This window comes from Eupeodes corollae, chromosome 2 (genome assembly GCF_945859685.1).
Source record: "Eupeodes corollae chromosome 2, idEupCoro1.1, whole genome shotgun sequence".
Classification (NCBI taxonomy): Eukaryota; Metazoa; Arthropoda; class Insecta; order Diptera; family Syrphidae; genus Eupeodes; species Eupeodes corollae.
Window position 1 is genome coordinate 144,433,600 of NC_079148.1, and position 26,821 is coordinate 144,460,420.

The window sequence follows — 26,821 nt, forward strand, 5'->3', positions numbered from 1 at the left end:
TTTACTGTCAAACAATTTATGTTAAAATTATGCAGATGACTTAAGTTTTGAGGGCGTTCATAAAAGAGTTTATACGTATTTGTATATTGAATTGAATGATCTTTAATTTTAATCTAAGAAACGTAACTCTATGGAAGGTTAAAATACTTTAAAAAAGAAGGAAAGATCATCAACCCACACACAAGTATTAAAATGGATATCTTAAATGATCTTGTCACTTTTTTTAAAGCCATACGTCATCCATCTTTTTAAATATGTAGGTTAGGCAATTAATTATTATTCTTTTGTTGAGGTTTTTTTAGTGTTAACTTTGCAACAATGGTTAGGATTGAAACCTTGTGACAAAAAAGTGAAGTGTAACTTTTGCTTTATCAGAACTTAGTGACACAAAATGTCATATGGCTCAGTTTTTTCTTGGGGCTGCACGAATTTCTGACATTTGTTGTTTTTGGATGTCATTTTTCGAACCATGTGTCATGGAAATTACAATAGAAAAAATTGAAGGGAGTTTGAGCTTATTTCAATCTCCATGTAAATCTTCAATATGAAGGTTCAACTAGTTCGATTATGATATGTCAAAATTGGTGAACTTTTTCGTTTGTTATTTCTTAACGTCAATGTCAAATTTGTCTTAAAATTACAAAAGACCGGCAGTATGGCTGTCGTTACAATAGGTCCACTGGTGATCTCATGGTTTATCTCAGCGAACAGTGGAACAAATCTTTACATCGTTTTGGAGAAAGTAAGATTATTGCATTTGATATTTGCATTTGATAGAGTTTGGCATCAAGCTCTCTTATCGAAAATGCGTGAATTTGGTATTGATGAATCCCTTCATCGTTGGGTTAGAAATTACCTTTCGGACCGTTCAATTTAAGTAGTATTGGACGGGTTCAAATCTGATATTCACAAAATAAACGCTGGTGTTCCCCAAGGCTCCGTTTTGTCTCCGACGCTCTTCCTCATTTTTATAAATGATCTTTTGTCTGAAACTTCTAACATACTAAAAAATTTCGCGGATGACAGTACCCTCAGCTTTTAATATTCGTTTTTAGGTTCTCATCCTTGTTCTTCGGATGTGGACTACCAACGCCAGCGTATGATAAACTCATCAAATTCTGATCTTGACAGCATTGTCCAATGGGGTATCAAAAACCGTGTAGAATTTTGTGCTTCGTAAACTCAGTATTTTCTACTAGCTCGCAAGCGTAACCCTCCTCAATGTCACTATCCATGAATAGTACTTGCACCGAAGAGACTAAACAGCTTTGAGTCCTAGGTATGTTCGTTGCAAACCACTTGTTGTGGAGTGATCACATATTTGACATCGCCAAAAATGCTGCTAAGTGTTTAGGTTTTCTCCGACGATGCAAGAAGTTTTTTACTCCTTCTGATCTGGCTATAATTTATAAAGCCTATATTCGTCCAAAACTTGAGTACAATTCCCATATTTGGGCAGGTGCTCCTATAACCCACTTGAGTCTCTTGGACAGAATTCATAAGAGAGCTCTAAAAATGAATGTTTAACTGAAACTTTTGCATCACTCGAGCACCGTCGTAAGGTTCATGTCTCTCATTATTCTATCGCTACTTCCATAAGCAATGTTCTAATGAAATAGCCAGTTGCATTCCTCCCCTTAAACAATTCAACCGTAATACTCGTTCTTTTAGGAATGCCCATCAGTTTGCCCTTGAGCCCAGTTTAGGTCGTACTGTTAAGTTCAGAGATTCTTTTTTTAGTCGCACTACACGAATGTGGAATGCTTTACCAGACTCAATATTTCCCACTCATTACAATGTGCAGGCATTCAAAACCAATGTGCATCGGTTTCTCCATTCAAATCCTATCCTCCCTTCCTAATTACTCGCACTCTGTATAATCATTATAAGGGTATTCATATCCCCTTGAGTGCGCGTACAATATAAAAAAAAAAAAAGACAATAGGTGAAGAGTTTGAGCTTACTTTAATCTCCATGTTAATTTTTGTCAACTTTTGCGGCATACGTTGAATTGTGTTTGAAATATTGGTTTTGAGGTGTATTCAATGTTTTGACAGGAACTTTAGTGAATTTCCCATTTTTATCTGTCACCTGCATGTTATCATTTTTTTCATTGATTAACTCCGACATTTTTAAGTCGATTTTCACAAATGAACAAGATTTGTTTAGGGATACTTCGTATCGTTATTAAGGTGACCGCCATTTTTTTAGACAACCTACTCTACAAACCTTGTTCATATTACTCGCATTGTGGAGCAGACCGCTTTGTTCTGTTGGAAGATGAATAATAAACATTGGATATTTTTGACAGTTCGTTTAAAGTAATCATTGAAAAATGGTAAACGAAACATATTTTGTCTGTCAAAAATGCTAGGAGTTTAATGTAGTTAACTTGTGCGGCATACGTTGAATTGTGTTTGTAACATTGGTTTTGGGGTGTATTTAATGTTTTGACAGCAACTATAGTGACGTTTCCATTTTTATCTTTCATCTGCATCTTATCATTTTTATCATTGAATAACTCCGGCATTTTTAAGTCGATTTTCACAAATGAACAAGATTTTTTTTGGGATACCTCGTATCGTTATTAAGGTGACTGAAGAGGCCATTATTTTTTTAGACAGCTGGTCTTGGAAACCTACTCTGCAAGAACTTGTTCCTAGCGTCTGCGGTGTGGAGTTGGAAATAGAATAATCATTGGATTTTTTTGACAGTTTGTTTAAAGTAATCATAGTAATGGCAAACGGAACATTTTTCTTCTGACAGCAATCTATCATTGGAATTGTGTGAAATTGAAACACAAATCATTGTGAAACGATTCGTTTCATTTCTTAATTGGATTTTGTTTTACAATCCAGTGAAGAGGATGGAATAATCATTGTCGGTTATTTTTATTTTTCAATTAAGGGATTGTTTTCAATGCAAGACGCAATGAATTCAAAGCGTTGTGTGACTTTGTAGCTAAACTGATATTGAATGACATTTAAGAATTTTGTTTATCTGTCAAAATCATCTGGCATCCAGATGGCGCTTACACATACATTCTGTTGAAACCATAATTTTGGCAATTTGTTCAGTGATTAAGTTACAACTATATTATTTTGCTTTTTAAGAACAATGATTTTTATGTTTTTTTTTAAATTAATATCATAAAATTATAGATATATACTATTTCATCAACGAAAATAACTTAAAATGTGTATGGCTATTTTTTTTGTGACAAGGCTCAGTGGCGCCCAATTCAAGATATAAGTCAATGTCAGTATGATATTTTCATTACAGAGAATCCCTCTCAAACAAATGTAATAGCAGCCAAATTCCAGTAGCACTTTTTTGTATCGATGCCATTTTTTTATCATCTTTTATGTAACGTTGACAATTTTCGGAAGAGGGAAATATTTTCTGGGAAAATTGTATTCTATTTCAAACCCAGCTTTTGACAACATTTCCGAAGAAATTCATTAAATGTCAAATTCTGAAAAGCGATGATAACTTTCTGTCAAAATTCATCAAAACAATAAAAAAAGAACACTGGACTCTAATTTGTATGATGTAATATAAAAGAGGACGACAATCGACACTTTATTGAATTGTACATCTCTATTCAAAGAGATTTTTGACACAAGAAATATTTTGAACAATTTGATGAGCGATAGTTTTTTCTAATATTGTAAGTACGGGGACGCCTCTGGACTAAACGTCACTTAAATGCACACAAATTAAACAGAATTCGGAGAAAGGAACAGAACTATTGTATTAAAAAATAAGAATTTCTAAGGGAGCGTTTACATTTTGTGTATCTCTCACTCATGTTAAAAACTTAAAAGTATTTGTTTCATAAACAAATACAAATTGTGAGACGTCAAAACAAGACATTTCAAAAGTGTCTAAGACAGTGTTCACAACGGTTTTTTTTGCAGGTTTGTATATTATCATCTCGTTCCTTATTCATGTTGATAAGGAATTACGTGGGAGCGAGAAAAAAGATAAAACGTCAAAATGAGTCACCTAAAAAGAGATCGATGTGAACACTCTCTCTAGAAATATTTGTATAACAATAGCTTCGTGAAATTTGTGTAAAAACGCACGACGATAGTACTTTAAGTTTTACACAAAGGTGCCATGTCATCTTATGAAAGGCGAATTTGTCACCTGTACTTTTGACACATTAACAGCATATAAAAACACATTTAGGCGAGGGATCACTCATTTTCTGAAACTTTCAATTTTGGTAACTTTGAATTAAAAAATATCTTAATAAAACTTAGTAGTTGTAAACATTAAAATCATTTATGTATGTGTACAAAAAAATTATCGTCGTGTCTAAATTATGAATTATTTCAAAATTGATAATGTATTCAAAAAAGTTACATTAGTTTGGAATGAACTTCGAGATTGTCTATTCAACTGCAGAACCTGTCCTTCCGTGGCCTTTAAATCAAACGTAATATTTTCTAATATGAAATTTTATGAATTTTCCTTATTTTTAACTAAATTTTTCCCTTCCAGCCCAACTGTGGTTGCTATCAATGTTGTTCAAACAAAGAATTAGCACTTAATATTTTCTTCTTTTCTGTTGTCATAGTTGCACCACTCTTAGTGATTTTGATTGACAGAAAATATCTTCCTGAACCAAATAAACAGCAATAAAATCATTTATACTTACTTATTGACTATTCTGGCATAAAATTCCTTTGACTTTTCAATGGTTGAGAGAAATTTAAGAAGTTCCGCATCTGGAGGTGTTGCCCATTTGATGCTTCCTTGCTGTCCAGCACGAACTTCGGCAACTGGTTCTTCTTTGGTGGGCAATAATTTTGGAGTTCCACAAGTTTTCTTTACCTAAAATTAAAGAGTCGGAAAAAAAAGAAGATAAATTAAATTACCTTAAATTCAATTAAAGTGGACGTTTTATTTTTCAAAGCACGAGCATATCATTAAATATTATTTCCAGCTTCACTATCATTTTCAAGTAATGACAGTTTTGTATGGAAATAACGGTACCTATACCATAAACTATAGCAATAGAATTTAAAGGTATTTTTATACAAAACAAGTTAAGAAAAGGAAGTTTCGATTTTCAGCAGCTCATTGTTGTCATGGCTCATTGAGATGGTTTCCAGAGACTTATCATGGAATTACATTCATAACAAGCTATAGGTAGGTATCAGGGATGAAACAAATTCAAGAAAATTCAGAACGGGCTGAATGTGAAAATACATATATAGCAGATACGTAGGTAGGTAGGTAGGTATAGGTACTCCCATCTAATGATGGGAAGTTTTTTCAGTCTAAAGACATCTTAGCTTGAATTCACCCATTTTTATTTTTGCCAGAACCTTACCTGTTTAACATTATAGTACTATGAATAGAAATATCTTCTTATATACCTTCAGTCTTCACTGATCCTGAACTTGAGATAAAATACTTTGCCAAGTTTTTCCTGATGACTGCGGACTGCGAAGTATTTATATTTTTCAAGACTATAAGAATGCCACCACCGTTCTATTCAAAAAGCTGCAGGTAGTATAAAGTCTTAGTTACAATAAAAATGTATATAATATGTTTGTTCTTATATACTTATTCATGTTCTGTTTTGTATAATACATACTTTTGAAAAAGATATCAGACAACAAAGTACCTATAGTGGGTGTACCATTTTAAGGGTTATTGACTTGAACCATCCCTTCAGGGAGAGGAAAAAAAAATTTCGTTAGAGGGAATTTCTTTTCTTTTTCAGAACAGACACATTTATGTATGACGAAAATATTTACTTTAATGATAATAATTGTGAAGATTTGAACATTTTTTTGATAGTGATTGTATTCTGTGTATAGTCTTGAGTATTTTAGTGAAAATGCCAATCTTAAAAATTGATGATAACGTTTTTCACTTGAAACAAATAAAAGACTCAACAAGAACATTGCATGAAAACATTCACGTCTGAAGGGAAAGTTTCAATTGAATCGAATGCAAATGTATGACAGTTCTTTTCATAAGGCGGTGTTCACATTGTACTGTGTTTTTACGTTTCATTATTTTCTTTCGATCTCACTTGATGGTTAAAAATAAGAGAGATACAGAAGTGACGTAGACATTTTTAAATTTTATGCGAGTAGGATAATATTATGAACCGTCAAAATGAATCGCCTCAAAAGAGTCCACTGTGAACTCTCCTCAGTCTATCTGTCAAGCAAGTATTATTACTTCTAAATTCATGCTGCTTTTTTACGACAAAAAAAGAAAAAGGACTTGGATACGACCTAAACTCATAACTTTTCATTGTAAAATAATTATTCATTAATGCAATAAGCCAAAATGTCATTTAAGTAAATTCAAAAAGTTTGACGTTTTTGATCAGATTTGGAATTTAAATGTTTGTAGAAAAAACTGTCAATTAGATTTTTTAAAATAATTATTAACTTTTAACAACTGTGTTTGAAGTCAATTGGGTTTATATTTCCAAGATTTAGCAATAAAATTAGTTTTGCATTTTTTTTTGTTCATTTATTAATTGTATTAAAAATGTGTGACAGCTCTTTTTATAAGGCTGTATTTACATTGGGCTGATTTTGACGTTTTATGATTTTATCTCGTTCTTACTTGATAGTTATAAAGGTAAGAGCTGGCGAAATGGGGCAGCATTATTAAAGTTAATGCGATTGGGATAAAATGATAAAACGTCAAAATGATAGACTGAGTCTATTGTGAACTGCGCTCAGTCTATCTGTCAAGTAAGTATTATTACTTCTAAATTAAAAAAAAATACAATTGTATACGTTTTCTTGAAGAAACTAAAAAATAAAAAAGTACTGGGATACGATTCAAATTGATAACTTTTTATTGTATCTTTTATAAGATAATTACATATTTTTAGCCAAACTGCCATCTAAGGAGCTTCAAAAATCGTGGAGTTCATAATTGAACTTTAAGCTGTTTTTGACAAGATGTGTCGCTTAATTTTTTGTTAAAAAACTGTCAATATTTAATAACTTTTAAAAAAGGTCAGTTTATTTTTTCAAGATTAGTTTTGCAATTTTTTGTCCATTTTTGAATTGTATTGAAAATGTGTGACAGTTCTTTTCATAAGGCTGTATTTGCATTGGGCTGTTTTTGACGTTTTTTATCTCGCTCTTTCTTGATGGTAATAAAGGTAAGAGGTAAGGGAATTGGGCAGGCATTTTTAAATTTGGTGCGAGTGGGATAACATTATAAAACGTCAAAATGAATCGCCTCAAAAGAGTCCACTGTGAACTGTCCTTAGTCTATTTGTCAAGTTAGTATTCCTAATTCTAAATTAAAAAACAAAAAACTACAATTGTATAAATTTTCGTGAAGAATCTCAAAATAAAAAAGCACTAGAACACGATTCAAATTGATAACTTTTCATTGTAAAATCTTTTCTTATAAAATAATTACATATTTTTATGTAATAAGCCAATCTGTCATTTAAGGAGCTTCAAAAAGTATGCAGTAAATAATTGAAGCTTTAGCTGCTTTTGACAAGATGTGTCCCTTAATTTTTTATTAAAAAACTCTCAATATTTACTAACTTTTGAAAAAGGTCAATTTATTTGGTTAAGATTTAGAAATAAAATAAGCTTTGTATTTCTTTTCTTCAATTTTTAATTGTGCGATGGAGAAATATTGAGAATTCGAACCATAACACTTCATTCTCAAATTTCTGACAGTAAAAGTGAGAAATTTTCTAAGAATACAAAAATCTTCGATATCTTAGAAATACAAAATGGCCAAATACCTTCAATCGTTTTCAAGATAATCGAGGTTAAAAATTATATTTTACCAATAAATTTTCTCTGTGGGTTTTGTTTTTGTTTTTTAGAAAACTGTCAATTTGATTTTTCTAAAAACAACGCCATGTGTCAAAAACGTTATTATTTGTTGTAAACAATTGTTTTGAAAGTTATAAATAAATAAATGGTTTGGCGCAACAGTCTGTTTAGAACTAGGGCCTAGTGACTTACACATCTCAACCATTCCTGTGTACGAGTACTGTTCCCAGGGATGAAGGGGATCTACAATTTTAAGTCGAATCCAAACGGCCAATTCGGGAAAGCACTTTTCATGACAAGAAATACTCTTGCAGAATTTGTAAATTCCAGTAGTCCCCGTGAAAAAAACTTTAGATGGCATTGGCAGGGATCGAACCAAGCCCAAGGCATGACAATCCAACTCACTTACCAACATGCCACGGGCACTACTTATTGTTTTACAAGTTTTATTACTTTTTATTAATATTTTTTAAATTGCTATTGTAAAAAAAATACCCACTGGATTTTTTGAAAGTCATTTCTGCAGATAACTTTAAAGTTACATTCTAAGGAAATCAAGCACTCTTATAATTAAACTTTGTTTTTCAACGGTATTTTCAGCATAAAAGTACTTTGACTGACATCATTCAGTGCCTTAAAAAAAACCATACAGCCATAAACAATAAACTGTTATACAAAATTGTCAGATATTGACATTTTCAGTTGTCATTCAAAGTATGCAGTTCCGAAAAATGACACCGCCTGCGTACGTGTAAACGAACCATAATACAATTAAAGCGTTCTGTTGGGAAATGTTGGATAAAGCTATATTGAGCCATAAACTGAATAAAGTGCTAGTAATGGCTGAATCACAAACACGCTTTAGCTTCGGCTTTGTCTGCGTTACGGTGGGCCTGTTTCGAGGTTGCTTTGAATGACATTTTTATTATTTCATCCCTCCAAAGAGCAAATATTTTGTTCTTTGACAATTTTGTACAGCTGTTGAGCTGTCAGACAAAGCAAATGTTGAGATAATTTAACTAGAGCTTCAGTTTGGAGTCACATTACGTTCTTTTCGTTACGATTGTCAAACGAAACGCGAGGTGGAACTTCCATTGTGATAGCATGCATTAAATTCCTATGGCTGAACTCGTAAACGTCATGTCAGGTGAAGCCGAAGCTGAAGCGTGTTTTTGATTGAGCCATAAGCGTCATATTCCGCAAACGAACTTTTAAGTTAATTGTGAAAATCTTGGATTTAAAAAAAAGTTAATATTTTCAATTTGTCAATTCTAGGGACCTTGAAAATTTTCAATTTGTCAATTTTAGGGACCTTGAAAATTTTCAATTTGTCAATTCTAGGGACCTTGAACCGTGGCGAGATGTCAAAATTTTCTACTTGACAAACCGATAAAATAACTTTCTATGGCTTTCCTCCACTTTACCAAATCTCGAACCATTTTTCAAATCACATACCTCACATATCTATAGTCTAAAGGCTTAATTGAACTTTACACAAAAGTTCACTACTTAATAAATTATTGTAACTGCAATTAGTCGTCACTTCATTTAAAACATTTTATGGAATATCTCTTAACAGCAAAGGTACACAAATATTTATATAGAACAAAACTATCTCTTTACATCCTAAGCATATAGGACCGAACAATCCTTACCGTAACATAGACCTAACATTTGTTTAAAAATTTAAGTAAACTTCAACAAGGAATGTTAAGCAAGCCAACAGCTAGAGTCTGTATAAAAAAAGGAACAAATAGAAGAAACCCCGAAGCGAAGGTTTTTAAAAATATTTTCATTAAAAATTCCACAAAAGTACGTAAATTACTGTGCCAACTAAAGAATTCCTAATTAGTTTACATGCATTACAATTATGATCGTCATGGTTGTCGTCGTCGTGGAGTACAGTGGTGCTTGCACTACACCGAATACTAAATACCATTCTGTCTGTTACTGTACTCAGAGATACATATATGTAGTACGACCTGGCAGAAGTCTAAGGCACTTTACAGCACAAGAAAAGGAGAGTTTACCATTAAATAGCACAAGAGGCACATAGGGACACGACATATACACACTACACAGGCTTTAGCTGGCTGGAGACAAAGTGGTTTGCTGTTGCTGGTTAGGTTACCCAGAAGAGGACACCCTTGTCTCTGCACCAATTTGTCCTGTTCCAATGTGTACAAGAGTGCAGGTGAAAAGGAATACCTAGTTCTTTTTTTTGTTGTTCAAAGCCTACCTACCTATTCAGGAGCCATAGAGTCAGCGACACGACCGACGACGATATGAAAAGGTACCTTACCTTCCCTCACCCAATCAACAAACGGTAATGAATGCGGATTCACATCACACAATGGAATCAGAATCTGAATCAGAATCAGAGAAGCAGTAGCAGTAGAAGCAGCATCAGCTTTGGAGCTGAGGCCAGGCCAGGCCAAGCCAACAGATATTCATATAGTTGACTCTTGTAGGTATAACTTTTGGAGTGATACTCATTCTGCTCCTCTTTGCTCAAAATGTATTCCTTTTCGGCTTGGAGTGGATACTCTCTGGGGTCGGGGACAAATGCGTATAAGTGTTCTTCTATAGAAATTGTATAGTTGGAAGGGGCTGGGGTTGAAAGCTTGTAGGGTCTATCAACGAGCGACTAAAGGACTTCATCATCGAAATAAGGTTAACTCGTTATGATGTTGGCGTTGGGCATGGACGGCAGGGGCTCAGGCGTTGTTCTATTATATGCTCTGTTCTGATGAGGTGCACCCATTTTAGTCCATTCTACTTCCTCCTCCACCTCCCCGTCGTCGTCGTTGGTTGCGATGTACACGTACTATGATGAGAAAAATGTGTTACACATCCCAAGATAGTTGACTTCTTTTGTTTATAAATTATTATTTTGCGCGCGCGGGAGCACTCTAAGTTGGCCTTGTCAAGACCGCACCGAACCAAACCAAACCGACACACGACACGACGAAGTTGCGGCTGGTCTTTGCACTAAGCCCCATCACTCCGGAGCACTGATGTGCAGTGGCACTTTATGATGAAAAGTTGACGAAGACGATGATGAGGTTGATGATGATGATGCTTCGTGTGAACTAAAAACAAGGTAACTAGGACGAAAATGTGCTATTCTTGGATGTGGATGCGGAGTAGAAACTTTTTTACCGCATAATTAATTTCTGTTTCCCTCTGTTATTTTCTTTCATTGAAGACGCGAATTATCTTTAAAGTTTGCTTTGGGGGAATTTATTGTAAGGAAAAATAACCCGACAAAATTTTGTTTTTTACATATTAATTTTTTTTTAAAGTTATTGTAATGGGTTTAAATTATCAAAATCAAAGTTTTTGACATTTGTTGAAGTTTTAAGATTTCTTGAATCAAAATCAATAATTCTTTGTTTATACGTCCGGGATACCTTTTTTCATCGGCAATATTTTAAAGAACCAGTATAGATATCGACTTCAAAAAATTTTGTTATACGGGTTTTAACATTATCGAACCCTTTACGAACAAAAAGTTCCATAGACTCAAAAATAATTTTATGAAAAGAAGAATAAGGTTTTGAAGAAAAATCGAATCGATAATAATTATTACAAAAAATAAAAATTCTTCCACATTTTTTTTTTGACTCAAAAATGTTGAAGACAGGTAAAGAAATTGACACTTCGTCACATAAAAAACATTGTTATTAACATTGACGTTTTACAAACAAAAATGTTCCTACTAAGAAAACAATACTTTTTGCCTCTTTAAAAATGTTGTCTTTACAACCGAAAATTGTGTTTTAAGACGTAACATAATTTGGACCAATAAATTAAATGGGGACTTTGCAAAGCACAAATTTATGTCCTCTTGAAACTGTTTAAACCAGCTATACTCAACCTGCTGCCCGCGAGCTAATGAAAGTTGGCCCGCAGCCTAGTTTAATAAATTCTTAAAATATCGAGTGACTGCAGAAAAACGTATGACAAATACATCCTTTTCAGTTTTCAAAATGGAAGCAACACTAGAACGTAATTCAGCGGAAAAGTGGACATCTTGTGTTTTCAAAAAATATTCTAGATGTCACTCCTTTCAACGCCAGGAAAAGTTTGCACAACTAAATGAAAAACAGATGTCGCTGAGTATTCCTTACTTTTCTTGCGAAATTGAATTGGAATCATTTTATTCAAATTTTGAATGGAAAATTCGTAAACACAGCAGTCCAGGCATAATAAATCAAGGTCATTACAACAGCAACAAAATGCAATTTCCGTGGCCTTATCTCAAGACTCTGTGTTAAGTAAGGCATCCTTCTAAATTTGCTATACTCTTGGTAAGCACATAAAACTGTTTGCCAATGCAGACATTTTAAAAAAATGTTTCGTAAGTGCTGCCGATATACTGTTTGATAAATTTAGCAACAAAAAACAATTATTGTCCGAAATAAAAAAACTACAGCTGTCTGACTCAACATGTGTGAGACGTATTGAAGACATTTCCAAATATATTCGTGACAATTTAATAGAAAACTTAAGGAACTGTATGTTTTTTAGCTTGGGCTTCGATTCCAGCACCGATATTTCAGCAACATCTCAATGCTTGGTGTTTCTTAGATATTGCACAGAACATTTTTTAAATTCCTTCCGATGAAAGGTCAGACTCGGGGAATAGATTATCTTGATACAATTTCAAATTTTCTAGAGCAGAATGATATTGATATTAAAAAAAATCGTGGCATCTATGACTGGAAATGAAAATGGATTTATAATCTTGTTGAAAACAAAATATAATTTGACGAATTGAATTACATTTCATTGCATTATTCTTCAAGAAAACTTGGCTGCACGGATTAACAATTTAAAACTTGAGATGAAGATTGGAATTGATATTTTGAATTATATTCGAGCGAGAAAATTTAAGTCTTTTGGAAGAGTTGGAAAGTGAGTATGGTGACGTTCTTTTGCATACCTCGTAGCGAGGGCTTAGACTTTTTTCCTTTCGCTACAAAATAATCCTCTTCTTAAAAAAAAAAATTAACCAGAATTGCAAGAAGATCAATGTTAGTGTCTTTTAGCATTTGTATGCGATATCACAGGAAAACTAAATAGTTTCAATCGAAATTTACATGGCAAGTAAAATATTTTCTTTTGAAGAAAAGCTTAATATTTTGTCGTGAAGAAATAAGAAGTAAACAGCTACAAAATTTGCCAGCAGTGGTAATAGCTACAAAGAACCTCATCGACATCTCTGAAGAAAACTGCTCAACAATATTGAATTACTTAACAGCACTGTCAAAAGATTTTGAAAAAGGTTTCATGATATCAGAAAAATTAAAAAATGCTTAACGCTTGTAGAAAACTCATGGCATCTGGAAACAACGACTACTCACGGGTGGCTTCTATTTTAATCAAGATCAAAATTTTTGAGGAATTCATCGATTTTAAAAACGATTCAAATCTTGAAGCTTTGTTTAAGGAAAAAAGTGAAAAAGGTGAATACTTTGAAATTTGGAGCATCGTCCCCGAAAAATACGCAATCGTCAAAAGAAGTTCAAAGATTCTGCTGACATTATTTGAATCTACATTTGTTTGCGAATCTTCTTTTCGAGGAAAAAAAACAAATTTACGGACTTAAACCTAGGTGATGTCATTAGGTTGGCATGCAGCAACAAGCCAGATCTAAATAAAGTTTTGAAAATGTGTTCTCAATTTCAAAAACCACATTCAAATATTTTCAATAAATAAATAAATACATAATGTACATATGTATGTATGCACATTGAAATGAGTATTATTATTTAAGATACAAAAAAAATGTCTAGTGGCGTGGGGTACCGTTACAAAATTATCAATGTGGCTCATTAAAAAAAAGGTTGAGTATAACTGGTTTAAACTATTTCAGTATTTTATTTTAGTTCCTATGAGTCTTCATTTGATTTTACATGAAATTTTAAGAAGCCTTGAATTTCTGGGCTACATAGTTTCGAAAAATGCGTTTTGGAGTTATTTTTTAGTTTTGCTTTCAGAATCGAACTTTCAATATCATCGACATTAATTTTATATTAATGGATTCGTTAAGAAAAACTAAAAATTGAGTTAAAAACCGCCTTGGCAAAAATGGTTCAGCTTTTCTTTAAGATTTATGTAAGACTATCCTATCAACTTAAAAGATTTTTCGAAAACTTAAAGAAATACTGAAAATATTTAAACTTTATTTACGAATTCGATTAAAAAACAAACCTAGCACTTCAGAAATTCAAAATGACTCAAAAATTATTATGGGGGAAATTTTTACAGTGGTAGATGTGTCAGGAAAACTAATAGTGTTATAATCTACAAAAACATCTTTGAAGTAGTTTGCACATGTTCGCAATTAATCTTGGCTCATTACTATTTGATGTCGAAACAGTCATTAAGTTAGGGTACCCACATAATTTCTGGAAAACTCAAGTTATTTGGAGTCTTTTTAAATGGAATCGTTTTGTTGAAACAGTCGAAAAGAGTTAAATAAAAAATGTTACACATATCGTCAATATTTAAGTTACAAAATAAGTGATCCCAATTGATCGTACATAATAAGTAAAAAAGGTTTTCAAAATTACACCTACTAAAGTTAAATTCTAGTTTGTTGTTATAAGATATGAGGTAGCATATGAGGTGAAACCATTCGTCTACAATTTTTACAGTAGAAGAAATCACAGAAGAAAACCAGATCGAGTGTTTTTGCCAAAACGGTTCCTCATGCCGTTGAGTTGATTTAAGCCACATGAAGACATACCATCTGTTTATAAAAATTCGTATGAAGATGACGCGTTTATCGGAACGTAGAAGTTATCGTCGTCAATTTGTATCCAATTGAGATTGGACAACAAACAGTACTTCGCCTTCAGGCTCCAAAAGGATATAAAAACTTTCTATAAAGTTGTTTAGTTTTTCATAAACCTCGTTCTTGGAGCTTGGAGGTATATATTCTGATACAATAAATAAATGTCCTGTTGCAATTTTAATTTTCAAGCATAGTATTTCGATGTCTGTTGATCGAAAGTCGTCAAACAGGGAACCAGTGAAAGTATTGTTGATAGCGACAAGAATTCCGCCACCAACAGCGTTTGAAACATCTGAGTTATTACGATCACGTCTAGTAAAAATTATATGAGTCCGAGGTAGAGTTGTTGAGCCATGTTCCCGTCAATATTATGATATCGTGAAGAAGATTTTTAATGTTTTTTTAAACCATGTTGGTCTTTGTCCGAAGTCCATTAACGTTTTGGTAGTAGATTAATACCTTTTTAGGCTGCTTTGACTGTGATTTAGCGTTGCCCGATACTGACGAAAAGGGTTGTTTGACTTATTCATAGGACGAATACTTAGTATGGTTAAGATGTAAAATTTTCTCAACATTTAACATAAATGGGGAACCCAGGTTTTCAGAGAAGTGATTTTTTATGTCAAGTGCATTTGTAGACAGTGCAAGCTTAGAAAGAAACAATATTTTTTTAACTTCAACAGCCTTTAGTCCGTATACAATTGGAGATGTTAGTAAATTAGTTTCGTTGGTAATTTTTGCCAAAAATATATTTTTCGACAAAGCAGAAGTCGAAGAATCCACATTCAGTTGGGTCTTTGAAGGAGATGGTGAGAGATTAACAACATTAGGTGCTGATATCAGTGATAATAATAAGGAAGAAATAGTTAAAGTTGGCAACTGGGCAGGAAATTGCAAAGTGTTTAAATACGGAGGTTGCAACTATCTTTGGTAAATGGCATTTATCAGAATTTTCGTCGTCAAGATCATCGTTTTTTCGTTTGTTTAAGGTTTTTGTTTTGCTTCCTAAAGCAAAAGTTTTGTCTTTATTAAGTTTATTTTCAAAATTTCAATTGTTGCCGGTCAAATTTTCAACTTTCTTTAAAAGAAAAGTAAATTGTTTCTTCAATTTTTCTAGGTCCTTGATATTGTGTATGTCATCCCAAAACTAATTAAAAAAGTAAAGTTTAATTGCCAGAAACAAAACTTTGCTAACCAGTATTATTAAATCTACCAGGTTAAGTACCTTGGCGTCTATCCAGGGGTCGCTTCGGTCGCTCCTCTTTAAAAGGGTTATATATTTTTTGAAATGGAGATTTAAAACTATAAAAACATTTTCCAATCTTCATTTACTCGTACTGAAAAAAAGTGGTTAAATATATTTAAACTATACGAAGGTCTATATAAATCTCAAGGCACTAATTTTATTACCAAACCGAGATAAGTGCTAATATTATCGTCATTTATTGACTACTCAGGGCTTTACACTTTGTATAGATAATAATAGTAAAGTTTTTTTTTTTTTTTTTCATTGAATACCTTGTGTACAATATTTATTCAATTGAAAATTTTACAACTTAATAGTTACCTTTTTACAAGAACCTATATCTGCTATCACGTTGTTTATTCTTTAAATTTAAAGTGATGTCATTTTGAATTGGTTTGAATTGGTTCATTCACAATCTTATACAGCAAATGGTTGTGATTCATTCACAAATGCTCAAAAGAAAAGGAAAGGGAAATGTTTGATTGAAGATTTTTAATAAACAAAATTATCATTCATAACTTTAACACTTCCCTATTGACTTTTCAATGAAATCACCATCTAACCATCATCATCATCATAATCAGTGATAAACTATCATCTCTAACTTTTGAATGAAATGTAGTTCATAGTTTTTTATGAATGAAATTCTAAATGATCCCTTAAAGTCGAGTCGAGATTTTATCATAAAATTGTTTCCTTAACAAAAGTCAAGTTGCTATTTGACTCTTTTGAGAATCTGAATGGCGATGGTGTAAAGAAATCAGTTAATTTTATGAATCAATTTATATGCACAACTTTCTTCAATCCGGGAAGCAGAAAATACGTTTGCACCACTTAAAAATATCTTCAAACTTAATCACCCATATTCTACAGGGTTTAAGTAGATACATGTATCTGCTGTTTGGAAATAAAAAAGAAATATTCTTTTAATTTACACCAATTGCTTTCGCAACAGAACCTTGATTTAAAGAGAGAGACATTTCTGTATATAGCTCGAGATTTTTTCTTAAAACCTCATAAGCTTGCAGTTTTTGCAGCTTGAATTCATTGAGAGCAATCATCAAAAGTGTCTTCTTTAAAATGACTGCGCGAATTCATTTGACCTTTTCAATGAACAACAATGCTCCGCGGTGATTTGCAATACATATTTATATCAACCCAACGTCATATACATATTCTACTCTACTAATCTTCAATCCAACAAAGTGACGTCTTTTTGGTTGGTTGGTTTAATTTAAATCAATTGGAAGCTTCAGTGCAATTATGAAACGTGTCCACCATCAGTTCAGTCCATTAAAAAATAAAAAAAAAACAACGCTAAAAAATCCCCAGATTGACTTTAATGATTACCTGAACTCTGCTGCGTCCCAGCACCCTCATTTTTAAAAAGCCTTTGTTTCTCCCTCATCTCTCTTGCAAATCATCATATTGTTTCAGTTTTATTCCAAGTCGAAATCATGCAAAGTAACGAGTTATATATACAAATCTCTATATGAACTCGCTTTCATTGAGGATGGACTGTTTGCCCATCACTATAACGAAATTCAAGGTTGACCAAATCATCATTGCCATCATTGCAAATGATGATGGAAAATATAATTTTAAATTCACAATAACAATTGTATAAACAAACAAACCTACCTAAGATATACATACGAGTATCTCTCAGGATAAATCACAGTCATGAAATTAGAATTTATGCACTCTTCGGGTGCACTTTGCTTATTTGAAAATAAAGCTTCCCATCTTTAACGTCTATATGCATATTGTATATATCCGTTATCCGCTGGCTTGGCATTGCCATTTTTATCTATAGGTTGAGGTTCTACGAGTTTATTCTATTCTAGGTTCAATGGAATGCTTTGTGGATGTGCACAGCGGATACCCGTACTTATAGTATCATGATGATGATAAGTATACAACAAGCTCAGCTAAAATGGACTCCTAAACACCTTGATATTGGATATCAGGTCTTACATTTATCTTACGGTCCGTTTACATAACAAATTTGCATTTGCACTTAGCGTTAAAAGACTTGTGACAGCCAGAGTCGTATTTGTTCATTTTGGAAGGCCTTTTTTTGATTTTGACATTCTGATTGGTTTTGGTTTGGTTGAATCTTTATTTTATTCGGACTCAAGGAGATTTTAAAAACGTTGTTGCAGGTGCCACGCCTATTATGACTTCCAGTTTTTATTACAATTTGCCTTTTCCGAAACGGCTTTAATAATAACAGGCTAAAGGCTGAATTCGAGTTTGGCATTAATATTTCCTTACTAATTTGGTCAAAAATTTAGCTTTCATGGTTTAAAAAAAATAGTTTTAGTGTTTTGGGTGGTGATTTCGAGTCTGTACTTCGATTTAAGCTCTGCGGCCATACTTTAAACAGTTGATTTAACCTTATTTTTATTATTTTGAAAATATATTTCAAGAACTTGATGTGATAGCTTTGTTTGGAATACTGATTTGTTATCAAATCAAAAATTACTTATAAACTCTTGTCGACCAGTGTTATAAATTGAACGTTTGAAAACACGATAATTTTGTATTCTTTTGACAACTTTTGCGTTTCCAAAATTACTCTTAGGATCAAAAACGCAATTGAACAGTTTAAATTTATATTCATAGACTTTCAAAAAAAATGAGAATTTCTGTCAAAATAACTTTGACAGTTTAGGATATTACTGAAATTTTGCACAAATGATTTTTATTACTTTTGTTTGCTTTTGACATTACGGTTTTTATAAAATTGTTGCCACTAAAAAGAACTAACATTTTGCGAAAATGAATTCAAACATATGATCTGTTCGATTATGACGTTTGTTTTACAAAAGTTTTACGTTTTGTATCTTGTGGAGTTTTTCCTCTGTAAACTTTTTTTTTTCAATACAAAAAACTATTTTTTTTCGTGACAAATGAAACATTGAAAGCCAGTTTTTATTTATAACTATGTTTAATTTTGACAGTTCGTTACGTCCCTAAAATTGTGCAAGGATAGATCTTGTTATTCTTGTCTGTTTTTGACATTCTGGTTTTTATATTAAACTCGTTCCATTAGAATTATATTTTCTATTTTTTTTTCAATACAAAAATTGATTTTTTTTCGTGTTCAATATAGCTGTCAAATTTTTGCACTTGATTTGATTTAAATTTCATTATACACCACTTAAACCAAGATAGACAAATAAAAATTGTATTAACGTTTGTGCAAGGAATATGTTAAAACTTTGAAAAATATGAATATAGATTTAAAAATGTCACTTTGAATACAAAATAAATCAATTTTTCGTACCCAATGGAAATTTTGACAGGCAAGTAAGTCAAACATAAATTGATCAATTTAGTACTGATGCAAGCCTTTAACAAAACAAAATAAAAAATGGCGTTTTGACAGGTATGTCAAAATTAAGTTTGATGTGACAATTAAATAAAATTAAAATAAAATGCGTTCTGACATATAAGCCAAAAGTAAATTGATAGTTTTTGTGCCAATGGAACCCAACGGAAGAGAAAAAATCATATTTCTTAATCAGAATGGAAGACAGTGTTACCATTAAATCGAATTCAAATAGAACACAACAAAAGTATAAACGGCTTTTTGGCAGATAAGTCAAAATTAAATTGGTTAATTTTGTTTTAAAAATCATACTTTTGTTAGATTGTGCCCAATAGAATACAGTCTGACAGATAAAATAAATCCAAATAAAACACAAAGATAGGGAAAAATGCACCTAGAGAAAAAATAAATAAAATGATGTATTTCGTACCAATGGAAATTAATTCACCATTTTCTTAAGCTGAATGTTTAGCCCAATGGAAAGCAGTCCGAAAATTAAAAAAAATCAATAACAACACAAAAAAGGAGAAACTACGTTTTGACAGGTAGTCCAGAAATAAAAGAAAAAAAGTTGTAGTATATTAATTGAAGAGACCAAGTGTAAGAAGACCATTATACTTGGTTTGCACTTCAAGGATGGCAGCTACACCTTATTTTATAGAATTGTCGCCAACTTCATTGTAAATATAAAATAACCGCAACCAACTTCATGTAAAATATCGATGACGAAGGCATTCGAATTCGAGAAGCCAACGGCCATTGACGCCATTTTAAGATATTTCCTTGTAAGAAAAACTAAATTAAAACAGAAAATAAACTTGTGAACCAACTAAACTTATTTCTTATTATAAAGTCATATTTTTAAGTCGAATAGAAAACGACAGTGTAACAATTAAACAGAAACAGAATTTTGAAAGTTGGGTCAAAACCAATTCATTTACCTTTTGCAAATTAAGGAAAACAATATTTTTTTCAAACAAAAATCAAATAGCAGACAACGTGTCATTTTGACAGATAAGTCAGAAATGAATTGATTTATTTTGTGCCAAAAGAGCGCCTTGCAAGAGAAAAAATACAACTTTCTTTTCAGGTTGAATCTTCGACTCAAAAAAATCACTCTGACAGTTCAAAATCAAAAGGAAAACAATGTAAGGAAATATTGCGTTTTGACAGGCAAGTTAAAAATAAATTGACTTAATTTTAAAAAATGTTTGCTCTTTACACTAAAGGAACAGAATCATAATCGTTTAAGGTTAAATTTTGAAGCCAATGGAAAATATGACATTTAAAAAAAAGAAGAAATAGAACACGCTGTTTTGCAGATTGTACAACAATAAATTGATTTAAACTTTACCAATGGAAAATCCTTACAAGAATAGATAAATCATACTTTTTTAAGATAGAATCTTCAACCCAATAGAAAACAGTGCAAATAAAATCAAATAGAATACAACGAAAATGGTATTTTGACAGGTAGGTCAAACAAAAATTGATTTATTTGGTAACACTGAAACTTTTAAAAATGAAGAAAAATCAATTTTTTAAGGTTGAATTTTGAACCCAATGGAAAACAGTTTGACAGTTAAAACAAATTCAGCCCTGAATAAACAAATTGGCTAATGTAAGAAAAAAGAAAATACCCATCGAACCAACGCCCATAGCGGACTCCACAGTATCTCAGTATGTTTGGCTTTTTATGCGGAACATTTGAAGTCTCGAGAAAAAAAATATTCGACTTAATTCTGGAATTTATGTATTCCACAATGTGAAGTATGTAGATATGTAGTATGTTTCTGTATTATTTCCTTCATCTCCGTGTGCTCCATCTACTTGTTCCTTTTAATTAAAGCCGACAACGTTGAAACTTCAATGATGCATGACAGGAGATAGAGTCTAGCGCAAAAACTACTTTATACTATACTCTAGAAACAGCTTGAACTTGAAAATAAAGTCCTCCTCTTTATCCTTGGCAAAGTAATCACCTCTATATCCAGAATCCAGATCCACCATCATCATCATCGTATGAACCTTTTGAGACTCTATAGCTAACGAAGAGGATGGAACAACGCATTTGATGAAGAGAAAAGCCGTCCTCATCGTAGTCGTCGTCTACGTCGTCGGTGGGTCGTCTGGTGTATCTCTCGAGAGGATTTAAATTTACGGTCATTTTAAGTTGGATATAGTCACTTCTTCTTCTGGGCCTTACTTTACTTTATTATTTTTGTTTGCTTCTATTTTTTTTTATTATTATGATGGCGTTGAGAGGGTTTTTGGGACGAGAAAACATTGAGCGTCGAACTGAACGGAACTAACGAAATGACGACGACAACAGCTACAGCTAAAGCAGCAGCCATCCGACCGACAAGTCGCTTCATTTACTACGGACATTTTCTGATACTATACGGCTAGGCTACAGCAACATCATCGCCAGGCTTCTTTAATGGCTATGGTTTTCGTTTAGAAGTTTATGAAGGTTTTAAGTATTATAATACAAGTTGGCGGTACTTTTAGTATAGTTTATGGGGAATTTTATTAAGTACATATTCATTTGCATTACGTAACGATGCGTAGGTATTTACGTTCAATTTAGTTTTTAAGGAGATTATAAAATACGGTATATGTACGGGTGTCTCGACTTGAGAATTTTAAGGTGTTGAAGGTGTGGTGTGGCTTGCTGTCTGAATTTTTCTGAAAGTTTTTTAATATTCGCCTTGGAAAAGCTGTAAAGTTACAAGTTTTTTAGCACGAGAAAAAGTTAAAAACGTGGTCTTTTAAATTTTATAGTTCCGTAAATTTTTATATATTGAAGAAGCAACATTAACAACAGAATTTATCTAACGAGGTTGGAAGATAAGATTAAATTGATTTCAATTTCAACTTCAACTTCGACTTCAACGGATCTGACGCCATAAAGGAAACCAGACCGACAAGACTTTGAAATTGCTGGAAAATTGATGGATATTGCGATTTAAAATTAAATCCACAATTGAAGCAAAATAAGGCCAAGATTTTGATAAATTGCTTTGAATATTCAGTTCCTTAATCAAAAAGTAGCAATTATAAAATTAAATCATCTGGAAAATACCAATTAAATGTTTCAAAGTTTTACATTGCCTGTATTTTTAACCTCTTTTTGCTATACAATTTTTGATAGGTATAGGAAACAAAGATTTATCATTCAATTTTACATATTTTTGAATTTCTATTCCATCAAATCCACTTATTTTCATCAGGTTTCAGAAGAATCTATACCTATAGGTATACTGAGGCAAATAATAACATAATAGCTTCAAATAACAATTTATAACCTAGATATTTTCTTCTTGCAACAAACCAACCAAGAGCTTTAATTGGATTTGTTTTAATCAGTTCTGTTGACTGTCTACAGGAAATCACTGTACATCAAAATCTTACAAAACAATATATACATAAAAACAACATAGAACGTCCCCTTTTAGGGTTCGATAGCTGGTATAGGTATTATAATCCAATTAATTGACTTGTAACTCATCCAAGAGTAATGCCTTCAATCTCAATCGCATAATAACACAATTTCCTTCTTCTTTAATATTGATTTCCTTATTCTAATTAATTTTCCAAGCTCTCTAATATTGGTTTTATATCGTATACGATTAATGTGTATATAACGGGTGTTTTTTGTTTGTCTTTAGGGGCATATAACTTTAAGTTGGTAACACTATTTTAAATGGCAGTCATTTTGACAGCTGACAAGTGATTTGTTTTAAGATTGGTTTGACATTTCAATATTAATAAAGTGACAAACGCTTGAACAATGCTTCCAAGTTGTGTAAATATATTTTAACGTCCATTTTAATGTCAAAATAATACGGTAAACATTTTACGGTCAAAAAACCAAACTTCCGTATTTGAAGTAATGATAGTCTTCAAGTCTATGTTGAGCCTGCGTTACATCGACAAAAACTGAGTAGGGCTTTCTAATGTGGATCTCTCCTAGGTGGTTGCCTCGGTTGACGCATAGGTGGCGCTTGTGTCGGTTGAGAGAAATATGGCGATGATTTAGAGGAAAATGAAAGCAAATTTTGACCACCTGTCACCGAACATCTGCTTGATAAACATCAACCGGGTTTAGTTCTGACAATAAGACCTCTTAAATATTTGTAAAAAAAGTATGAGTGTTATGGGTGCTTTATGAGTTGGTGGAATTATTCTTTAAAAACTTTTCTGACAAGAACGTTACATTCAATGGTGATCGCTATAGAGCAGTGATTACAGACAGGAGCTGTGGTTTCAACAAGACGGCAAGAAGAAATATTCCACATGGGTCTGGATTTATTGAAGGAAACGTTTGGTAACCACAAAGTTTCACGTTACGGAGTCGGATCCGTGAATTGGCCTCCAAGATCGTATGATTTAACGAGAAAACTTGACTATTTTATGTGGGGATATGTAAAGTCGCTAGTGTGAGCTTGAAGGACAACATTCACCATGTTTTAGCCGTTTTAGGGTCAGAAATATTGGAAAGTATCCAAAAATTGGAACTTCAGATCAGACTAAGTGCGTCAAAGCAAGAAATCATATTTAAATTCTAGTGCTAGAGGATTATCATAGAATAAGAAAATTTGTTTAATTCAATTTCAAAACCTCTTAAAAAAACACCCTTTACACAGGTGAAGAACATGTTATATAAGATTTCTTATCAAAACACTCACCTTTCTCTCCAATTCTGGCCCATTTTCCATGGCCAGCATTATTGTCTCCGAAAGCTTAGAGTCCAACATCTTGATTGTGTTCACGATGCCAGTGTCGGCTTGAATGTAAGTTGTGACCAAATTTTCAATTGCTTCAGCAACATTTGACCAAGGACTATCTAAAACACCCACGTACTGTGTCAAACATCCCCTAGAAACACACAAAAAAAGAAACAATAAGAATTAAAAACTAATTAAAACCTTCTCCTCTCGCCTTATTCCAAGCTCCTCAAGCGCACAAGAGACACAAAATAAAATAATGTATAACAAATTGAAAAAGATTAACGTAGGTATATGCCTCACCTCATTACGTTGAAACAATAGCTGTAGCAGGATTTAACCTGCTTTTTCTGCAGGCCAATGCAACTAGGACAATAGCTCATTTTAAGCAATTGTTTTTGGCAAGTTTGTGTTAGGTACATGGAGTCCAGCTCATCGGTACTGGCCAAAACAGAAGCACTCTGCTCCAAGGCATTTATAAACACTGTCGCTGTGGTAACACTCTGGAGGAGATTTTTACTCAGCTCTTTGGGTATTTTGCCAAATGGTTGCAAATCATCGAAGGTGTGCTTTAAGCAGGATACATAGTCCTCATGGAGGTCACCATAGTTGTTCTTATTTAAATGAACGGCTTGGTGGTAGGCTACGGGGAAGAGATCCACGAAAAACGTATGCACTGCTGTTTCCAGTTGACTGACATCGGATGTGGAGTTAAGATATCTGTGGGTGAGAAATTTAATTTTTGTTAAAAACTTGTAAAGTTATGTTAAAATAACGTAATTATGTGCTTCCTGGTAGAGTGAAATTAAAGTAAAACAGTTGTCTAACCTCTTTGCCTGTAAAGGTCACCCCACTGACCTTTAAGAACGTTGACAATTCTATGTCTTCAGGTTCTTAGTGTATTATAATTAAACATTTGCTTCAATCAGTAGAAATGTTTCTCTTTTGCTTGTAATCTAAAATGAAGAATAAAAAAATCCGGAGTTGGGCGCCAGTTTTTTCTTAGATTACCCAAATCGAGTATATATTATACATCAGGATGAAACAACAACTAAAAGTGACTGAAGACCAACATACATACAAATGTGGGTTACTTATACAAAATGTATGGCTGGAGAATCAAATCAAAATCGTTCTGCCCTTTCGAAGAGTTAACGAGATGAGAGTGATTTCTTAATTAAAATTAGAGACTTGATTAAGATTGAGAAAAAAAAAATAAATAAATTGCATGTCACTTTGATTGATGAATTACTTTGAATAAGGAGGGTGACTTAAAATGAGAAAATGATGTCATATTTATGTTGAGAGTAAGAATCTTTTGTCCAATCGAAGGGTCTTCTGAGTTATGCCGTATTTTTGAAGGCATGATTTTCAATCAAACAACTATAAAGATAAGTCACTTTTGATTGACTTCAGTGCCACCTGTGTGATGATTTTGTAATTTAACTTTTTGTAATCCAATCAGCATGTTTTTTTTGCAATATATTGGGATTCATCTGTCAGATTTTGACGTTGCTTTGATCTTTAGTCACAAACGAATGTAAAAGAAAATGGCGCCCAACGTGAAACTTGAAAGTTGATTTATGCCTTTTTTAAGAGTTAAATTGTTAAGCATAAAGAGCATTTTCAAACGGATTTAGACTACACGATTAGTGTTGGCCAACTTCCCATTATATAAAATTTTAAGAAGTGGAGGGGGGGGATGGTGTTAATTTGTACAGGTCTTTTGGGTATTAAGGAATATAAGCTCTTGGTAAATTTTTTAAGGCGGATGGTTAGTTTTAGAACGTGTCTGCTACAAAAATAGTCAAAAATATGGTATATCTTCATTTTTCGAATAATGGGTGTTTCTTTTTTTCATTGGTTTTTTAACGTTTTTAGAAAAAAAAAATGGACCTGATAGCTGGAGCTCTGGAAGGGAAGGGTAACTCAAAAGACACAATCTTCAGGAAAGAGTACTGAGGTTGAAATCAAATAAGTAAAAGTGTGAATTTAAATTAAGGCTCGTTACAGCTTTGGGAGGTTCGGTGACTTGGAACAAAAAAAAGTCGAGGATTACGAGGTTTGTGTTAAAAAGGATAGCGTTGTCGAGGGAAATGCAGTTAATGGAACCAGAAAAGAGTCGATTAATAAAGAGAATGTCTGAAATTTGCATTCTTACGTTCTTTCAACGAGTTCAAGGGGAGGAAGGATAAGAGGTTTGTTCCAAGATAAACCACGAAAAGTTAATTGAAGGAAACGACGTTGGATGCTCCTATTTCTTGAAATATGAAAACTTTGTAAAAAAAGGGAACAAAGCTTGAGACGCGTATTCAAGGAATGGGCGAACAAAGGTTATATAAAGGCACCGTGTCACATAGAGGTCAGAAGATACCTTGAACTAATGTTTGACGAAGGCGAGTCTTCAGTTGGCTTTGAGAATGATATCGTCTATGGGGGGAGAGGAAATTGACCATTGTGCAAAAGGTAAAGACGGGGAGGAGTTTTTGAGTGTTTACGTACAAAAGCCATTGATTGGTACTGGCAATATTAAGTTCTAAGCACTTTTAAGGACACCATACTGAAAACTTTTTTTTGATGTTCAAATGGTAGACATGTGCATTCAAGATGACACAAGCGTCCAGAGGTTTTTCTCAAAGCCCACCTCTGTCTATCAACTCCTAATCTCAACTCCCCACGGTGAACATCGGGTGCCTAATACCTCAACTAGGGATTGGGTTTTAACCCCAGTGAAAAGTTGATGGGGGCAGCAAAAGAGAGAGGGGGAGAGGTGTTTCCAATAAGGCACTTCTCCTTATCCAGGCGGCAGCGGATGAATTCCCGAGTTGGAATCAACGGCGTCTACAGTGAGTTCTTGGAGTTATACTAAGGATCTGGCAATCCAGGTTGGGGGTTGTGCCGTCGGTCAGG

General features: G+C 33.0%; 1 protein-coding gene and 1 long non-coding RNA gene across 2 annotated transcripts in view; one reads left to right on the forward strand and one right to left on the reverse strand.

The window, feature by feature from the left end:
- Positions 1–26,821, reverse strand: part of LOC129947904 (division abnormally delayed protein) — a 371,073-nt gene that overhangs the window by 12,280 nt on the left and 331,972 nt on the right. Inside the window, exons 4-6 of the mRNA XM_056058659.1 lie at positions 24,215–24,631; positions 23,873–24,062; positions 4,667–4,842 (exon numbers count right to left, since the gene is read on the reverse strand). Coding sequence (XP_055914634.1) covers positions 4,667–4,842; positions 23,873–24,062; positions 24,215–24,631 — 783 coding nt within the window. The remainder of the gene's footprint in view (positions 1–4,666; positions 4,843–23,872; positions 24,063–24,214; positions 24,632–26,821) is intronic.
- Positions 4,185–4,902, forward strand: LOC129947909 (uncharacterized). The gene is made up of 2 exons (XR_008781785.1): positions 4,185–4,444; positions 4,510–4,902. It is a non-coding gene; the product is annotated as an uncharacterized LOC129947909 (long non-coding RNA).